Source organism: Solanum pennellii, chromosome 11, assembly GCF_001406875.1.
Source record: "Solanum pennellii chromosome 11, SPENNV200".
Lineage (NCBI taxonomy): Eukaryota > Viridiplantae > Streptophyta > Magnoliopsida > Solanales > Solanaceae > Solanum > Solanum pennellii.
In genome coordinates this window covers 60,951,100-60,959,483 of record NC_028647.1, presented here as the reverse complement: position 1 = coordinate 60,959,483, position 8,384 = coordinate 60,951,100, and the positions used below count along the sequence as shown (strand labels likewise).

The window sequence follows — 8,384 nt, the reverse complement described above, 5'->3', positions numbered from 1 at the left end:
GGTGGGGGGTGGGGGGTTAGGGGGAATTAAAAATTTGGATAGTATGACAATATTTTTAGGTTAGTTGCTACAAAATTGGTTTCCTAGATTTTTAAAATATTTATAAGAGATTTTTATTTTTATAAAAGTTGTTCTTTGTAATTTGTATGTTTAGAAGTTTTCGAACGTTTATATATTGAGTTAGGGGATAAAGGTGGGGATAAGAAGTTGTAAAGGCTCGTCAAGGCAAAGAAGAGGAAAGTTCGATATTTTTGGATTAAAGTGGTTGTTAAAACTACACATACTAGACGGAGATAATAAATAATGTACTTTCATAAATTCTTTAAGAAGTAGGGGTTGGGGACATCATGTTAGATGATTCGCAGAATTTACAGAGCCGATATAATTTTGGATATTGTAGGTGTATTAAAATTGACGAGGTTAATAAAGAGTGTTATGTGTAAGATGAGTAGGGTAGAGAGATCAGACTTGATGAGAATTTGGTAGAATTCTGAAAGATCATAAATAAAGCAGGGCTGGAGTGGTTGATTGAGTTGTTTAATGTCATTTTTAAGTTTAAATTTCTATTGAACCATCATGTTTAGAATGTTTTATGAATGTGAAAGAAGACTAGGAACGCTTATTAGAATTCATGACATGTTTTTTTAAGTTGAAATGAAAAACAAAACCTTCTAAGTTTGATGTGTTGTGTTTGTTATTTTGATAATGTAACTATGTGGATTTTTACATGACATGATGTACACTGATATGATGATCGTCACTTAAGCTAGAGCGTGAACCTGATAAGTTAGTGACTGATAGTGAAACTTTGTCTCTTGTGTGAGTGAAACAATCGAAATTATTCTTATTGTGTGTTCCAATTTCGAACTTGACATGTTAATTTACTAAGATTATCAAACTGTTGATTAGAAAAGGATCATAGAGCATTTTCTGAAAGTAACTCACTTAGCCTAAAAATGATCAACGAAAGTGTTTATTCCTCAATCTAAAATTTTGAGCCTAAGCAGACCTTTTGTCGTATTACCATATTTTTTTTCCTCTTTCTCCATGTTAACCTTTTGTTTTGATCCTGGTCCCTCCTTGGACATTGTGCATCTCAATTCAAATAAAATGCAAATAAAATACAATAATACAGTCCAATACATATAGTCATCAATCTTTACTTAGCCAACACATGCAACATGTCCCACGTGATCACAATTACATATATCGCTTCTCTCATGGAAGCTGCACAAAAATTGTTAGTACACCAGCGTGGTATCCAAATCAACCATTGTTAGTGTACCGACGTTGTACCTCAACCAATCATTGTTAGTGTACCACCGTGGTATTCGAGCTAACTGTTATTAGTGTTACCGATGTGGTACTTGCACAAAATAACATATACAATTACAATTATAATAAACAATTATTCTTGAAGCAACAAGTAAATTAAACAGGTTGGTTGCTTGAGATTTAGTAATTGGATGCCATTCATATTCACACCTTATGAGTTTCTCGTATGAATTGTACAAGTAATATTATAAAGGAATTAACATGCAAACATTACATACATTGAAAATAAACAACTATCGCCTACCTTGAATCAAGTCATGAAAACTCTAAAGAACTCGAGCTTTCTCATTTTCAATGTATTGACTTGCTCTTGATCTAAAACAATAATAAACACAACAATCAGTGACTAGTGGTTTATAACATCTGAATCTCAAATTTTAACCGCCAAATTCATGACCATTCTATCCAACCAAGGTCCTTTCTGCATAATTTCAAGTTGAAACCCTCCCCTAAAGTTGACCCGCATAGATTTTAGGGCTTAAAGAATCAATTTACAAATTAGGAAAGTAATTAACTTATCTTTATCGAAGAGAATAATGAAAAACAGATTGAAAATTGTCCATGATCGCTTCTGTAGTTTTTCAAAACAAGATAGCCATAATAAAGATCACTTCTAAGGCGTTTCTGCACAAAAATTTGACTAACCTGCTATAGTAACATTGTCGTAGCGGCTCACTTGTTATAAGCAGAAATTAAAGGCAAAAACTAAATGCACTGATGTAAAATTAGTGTATTAGGCCATCTCTAGAGTAGTTCTCCAGAAAGTCAATGTACAACTTCTATCAGCAATCACTTCTATATATATGACAATTGCTAATGCAGTATTTGAATAAATTTCTTTTACATATAAGTGATGAAGATATTTGTTAATGTACAACATCTATCTTCAATGTACAAGTTCTAACAACAATCACTTCTATATAAATTTCTTTTGTTTGCAGTATTTGAATAAATTTCTTTTGAATAATTTTATAGATTTTTAGGAGGGTGAGTGAGGTGGTGGTATCGGCGGTGGTGAAGGAGATCTTGGAGAGGGTGGTGACTTTGGTGGTGGTAGAAAAAATAAAGTTGATTTGGGTAAAAAAAATGAGTTATATTATTAAGTGGGTCGGGTCGGATTAAAATTAGATAATTTAAATAAAATCAAATAACTTTAATTGATTTGGGGCTTTCCATCCAAGTAGTGGTATATTTGTTAAGTTTATTGACGGCATGGATAAAAACAACTTGCTTTGCACGACGAGAATAAAGTCAATCAATAAAACAAAGTTGAAGGATGATTTTGACCCTGTTCCCTTAAAAAATTTTAAAAGAATATATTAAGTTTACAAAGGTCAAATAATATGAAATAGAGTATGAAATATGAATAACTTAATCCAAAAATAAAAATAAGTTTATTTAAAGTATCGACTTATTGCTAATGGACAACTTTTGAAGGTTGAATTAAGAACAAATTTAGGACATAAAAGAAGATAATTTCGAGACAAATTTTTAATATTTCTTAATTAATTAGAGTCCAGAAAGCTTATTACATGATTAATAATTAGTATTGCTACAATTATCCTTAGCTTCTTGGCGGAATAATGATTTTGAGATAACTTATCTCGAGATAAAATAATTAAAACTATAAAAATACCTCTTCAAATTCCTTTTATACATTAATTTCAATTTTCACGTCTTTTATCTTTGTAAAGTGTATTTTTTAAGAGTAACTTTCACATATAACAACACATAAATCATATTTATATGTTATAGCAAAGTTTGCATAGTGCGCTCCATACCAAACATAAATATGTATAATTAGCTATACATATACAAAGAAACCAATTGTATAATTCGCTATACATATACAAAAGAAAACATTTGTATACAAATCAATTGTATAGTTTGCGTATATATAAAACGAAAAAATGAGAAAGACAAAAAAAATTGCGTAGGAAAATATTTATATTGTATAATTATAGTGTATAGGACAAAGATATATGTATTTGCAAGTGTATATACAATTTTCTCTCGTTTTATACAAATAGAAACAAAATTTATACATTTCGTTTATGTTTGTATAAGCTATAGAGGTGAGGGTGACGAGCGAGATCTGAGAGAGGGGAACGAAAATATATGTATATATATACAATTTTTTCTCGTCTTATACAAACACAAACACATTTTATACATTTGTGTTTGTATAAAAGTGAGAGGGAGCGAGCGAGAAAGAGAGAGTGACGAGCAAGAGTTTGAGGGAGAGAGGTAACTGACAAACAGTTTGCTACAGGGCACAATTAAATCAAAGTATGAACATTTAATTTGATTTAATAATTTGCTATTATATATAATTTTCCCATTTTTTAATTAGTTGAATGACTATTAGAAAATGTGGCTTTAATTTGGTCTCAACTTGATATGTCCTTTATTTTTAGATATACACAAATAAACACTTAAAATTATATAAAATATAATAAATAGATATATGCATTCTTCATGACAAATTCACGTAAGAATTAAGATACACGTGTTATCTTACCTGACAACTAATTTGTATTATACAAATATATATATATATATTCTACTTATTTAATTTTGCGATAATGCACAATTACCACCTCAATCTATTTCCGAAATCTCAGAGACACACTTATACTATACTAAGATCCTATTACCCCTGAACTTATTTTATTAATAATTTTCTACCCTTTTTCGGCCTACGTGGCACTATCTTGTGGACCCAACGCTGGTTGACTTTTTCTTTCAAGCTAATGCCACGTAGATCGAAAAGGAGTAAAAAAATACTTATAAAGTAAGTTCAGGAGTAATAAGACCTTAATATAGTATAAATATGTGTCTGTGATTTCGAATAGATTAGAAATACTTATACATTTTTCCTATAATTTTATACAAATTTCTTAAATTTAAATGTCTATTTATGCACGCTAACAATTCAAATTCAATGTAGATGGTATGTTGTGATAGCCAAAAATGACAGAGAAATTGGTGAGAGATGATAAACCAAACAAATTTATACTTTATCCATAACTATACTCTACACATAGTGAGTATCAAATGCTGCAATTTCATAATTGTCTCTCACTTCACACAAACCCTTTGAATAATCCCTCAATCTTCTTCTTCCTCACCCATCCAACTACCTCTGTTTCAACAAGATGGAATTTAATCAACAACAACAGAAGAGGAAGAAGAAAAATTTGTTGGGTTGAAGCTGTGGAAAAAGATTCTGAATTTGAAATTGACCCTGATAAAGCCCGTGAAGCTTTGAGAAAACTTGATGAACAGCTTCAAACCCTTTCTCAGAAACAAATTGACCCTCCAAAGATTAGGGGTAATCCACTTTTCTTATCTCTATAAAAATTGTTTTGTAGTCCTACCTGTATGGATATGAATGTGTATTTTCCGGTGAATAAATGTTTTTTTTCTTTCTTTTTATATGAGGGAATAAAGTAGAAGATGGGGAATCGAATCCTTACCAACAAGACGAAATAAATATTTTTAAATGCATAATACATAAATATATGCTTTTAACTTGGTATCAGTTGTTATCTATGCTTTTCAACAAATCCTTAAATTTGTATGAAGTTGAACAGGTAGACACGCACTATGTAGGATATGAATTATCATATATGACACCAACTAGGACACGTGTCTACTTATTAAACTTTATACAGTTTCAAATGTCTACATGCACATATTCAAAGCTGAAGCGCATAGATGCCAAATGAGTCCAAGTTAAAGAACACGTTTGTGTATTATGCAATTTTTAAGTTATGGTTTCTAGATCATAATTTTTTCTTTTTTTTACATTATGGGTTTTGGATTGGTTATTGCTATGTATCAAATTAATTTTTTAAAACACAAATACAGAAGTTGAGCCAAAGTTATTACATTTTGCTGAAACTTGTATCTACTGTACTGTCTCTGCTGCTGTTGTATATGAGCTGTAGAAAATAGAGGTATTCTTGATTGTGTGCGGCTCTTCGCTGAAATCGTGTGGTATTGGCCAAAAGAGGACAGAATAGCGATGTTAAGAGCGCAAATTATTGAAATCCGCGTGTTTTGTTACTTGCAATAATTTGCAAAGAAAAGTTTAAAGGGAGAAGTAGGAAAGTTTTGAATGATTTGAGATGACTTCTTCAAAATCAACACAGACGAATGTTCTATTCAAACTCATTTTTGTTGCTGTTAAGTGCTTGGACTGACTCTATTTCGTTGAGACTTGAGGTGAGACTTTTTTATTTGATCAATAGTTGAAGTGAAACATTGAAAATATCAACCTTGGCAACTATTAGTTAGGTAACTTGAGCTGGTAGTGAGGTCATAAAGTTCGGTGAAAAGAATATATACAACTTGTTTCTTGGATGGTAGACTTTCATTGTTCATATTTCTCGTGGATCATACCAAGAAACAACAAATAGACACATATAGTCTATATTGAAAAGAAGCCTGTTTCAATCAATGATTATTTTAGTTGAGCAAATGCCTTGCCTGTTTTTCTTTTCCTGTATTTTGATGATCTTACCCCATTCCAACTGCCTGCTTATGTTGATATTTTGTACTTACCTTTCTTTGTGTTCGTTTGTTATTCGTTTGATTGTCTTACCAATGCCATCTACTTTCAATTTGCAATACAAGATTTGTCGCCTCTTCTTCTTCCAGTTCAAAAGATCTTCCAGGAACACATTTCACTCTTTTAATCTCTGCCTATCTGATTTTGGCGTTGTCATGTTTTTCTCCATAGTTCAAATTTGTCAAACGGTTGATTCAAGATTCGAGATCAAAGTGGTTTCTTTTTGTTCTTCAAAGTTGGAAACAAGAGTATGAATGGAGTCTCAAAAATTTTCTGTTTGTGATCTCTACTTTTCATCAAAATACTAGCAACACAACATTGCCGGTCTGTTAGTGTTTTTTTTTATCAGTCTTGGTGGCTCTTCGGTCTCTTGGGGGAAGTCCATGGTTTTCCTTAAGCATTAAAACTATCATCTCGATAAGTTGTGGTTATAGCGGTGTTACGGGGGATAGGAGTACCATGAAGGTGAAAGATAGGTACATGAGAGAGATCCTGTTTCTCCTCCCTAAAATGCTTGTTAATTCAACTGAATAATGCTTGTTATAGCACGTTGGGATTGTATACGTCTTCTATGTAGGACGATAACATCTGAAAATGCTAATGCACAATGAACAATAATTCTGCTTCAAATGGAATCACTGAAAATCGAAACCCCCAATAAAAGGTAAGCACATGAATAGCCTCAGTTTCTCATGTAACGAGGAAAGAAGAAATATAGATATCGAAAGTAAAAAGTAGTCTTGCTTCCACAAGATATGAGGTTGATTCTATCTGTTTTCTCTGTAACTTATTGACACAATTACGCAAATGGGATTTATGTTGATAAGTTAATTTGCATTGCCAATATTCCTGACTCGATATTTTCTTGAAACACTTGCAGCTACTGATGTGACCCGTGCTAGCAGCCAAGTAACAGAAGACACTCGCGATCCTGAAGGATCCTTTTTGACTTCCCTAGCGTTCGGTCTCTTACTCTTCACTATTTTCTATAATATACTCTTCACTACTGTAATCAAACCAGCAGTTGATGGACCAGAAACAGTTGCAGAAATAGACTTATATGCTTCAAACTCTTGAAGCAGCTCAGGTAAATCATATAGATGGAGTTCATAATGAGCTGTGAAATAACATTTGTATTGAGATTCAACTGTATAATGCTATTTCAGAGTAAAACCATATCTCAAGAGGCCTGTTTTTCATAATTTTAGATCACGGTCTAACGTTTTTTCATTTATTTTCAATTTTATAGAAGGGATATTTAGACGGTGGTTTATTGGTCCATAAGTTATAAGAAAAATAAAAAGATAACATTTATTAAATAGTCTCTTCATTTTAAAGCAATTGATGAAAAATATTTCAAGAAAAAGTGAATGTCAACTTAAAGATACGAATTAGTTAGAATAAGAGTTGTATACACTCTTACGTGTGGAAATACACACTAGGTACGTTAAAACAAAAGTACCTGCTGAAAATTGGCCATATCACCTAATATATTGTAAACTACTAAGATTAACATATTTTATCAACCTAAAATTAAGATAACAAGGTCAATGAGTATTTATACAACAACATACTCAATATAGTCTTACTACTTATCAGTACAATTTGAGAAGGATAAAATATACGCTAATCTTATTTTATTTTTGTGACATAAATTTTTTTTATTTCTGATAAATCCGTTGATCATCATAACCAATTGTCATCCTAGGTCAAAGAAATTACCTTCATAAAGCTACCTCTTACTTAGTTCGTTTTCCAATTCAAATTCGGATCAGTTGACAAATGGATTTCGTGCCTGGATAAGAAATGCATAATGAAAAATTCGATCATTCAAGTCGAATAACATTTAGCAATTCTAGGTTCCGACCTTCATGAGCTTCTTTCTTCTTAATGAGAAATATAATACAAGTATTGAGTACCAACTTCTAGTCTTGTGAAAGATGGACCTAGCTTCTTTCTTTCTATTTAGGAAGTGAAAGTCCTTTCCAGTGTGACAATATGAGTAGATGACGCTCCACTCTTTTCAGATTTATAATCGGTGCTATGAAATCTACACAAGGAATATTACTGGTAACACTATTCATCCTCCTCTGTATACTAGGCCCATGCATGAGATAGGTAAAAATATAGAAAAAATTACGTAAACACACCACTTAAGATATCATAATCTCTACCATTTTCAAAAAAGTTACAGTAGTTCTCTCGGATACATCCCTTCCAGTGAATAATGTATCATTTGCAATGAATGGACAACCAAGAAATGTATCCGAGAGTAGTGAACAATTTAAATTTTATAATTAGAGAAACTTCGAAATATGATTTAGTTAGCCCATAAATGTACGGAATTTCTGGACTTTATACAACAATATATCTCTAATGGACTTGTAGATATACCAAAGGCCCAAATAATGAAATGACTGTTTACAAGCCCATTAATCTCTGAAAAAACCCTAGCCTTATAACTCTAAATGTT

The 8,384-nt window shown here is 31.7% G+C and overlaps 1 protein-coding gene across 1 annotated transcript; it reads left to right on the top strand.

Annotated features, from left to right (window-relative positions):
- Positions 1–4,304: 4,304 nt before the first annotated feature.
- On the top strand, positions 4,305–7,141 carry LOC107003193. Its single transcript, XM_015201478.2, has 2 exons — positions 4,305–4,669; positions 6,792–7,141. The coding sequence occupies exons 1-2, from the start codon at positions 4,393–4,395 to the stop codon at positions 6,986–6,988; spliced, it is 474 nt and encodes a 157-aa protein (XP_015056964.1). The 5' UTR covers positions 4,305–4,392; the 3' UTR covers positions 6,989–7,141.
- Positions 7,142–8,384: the final 1,243 nt, after the last annotated feature.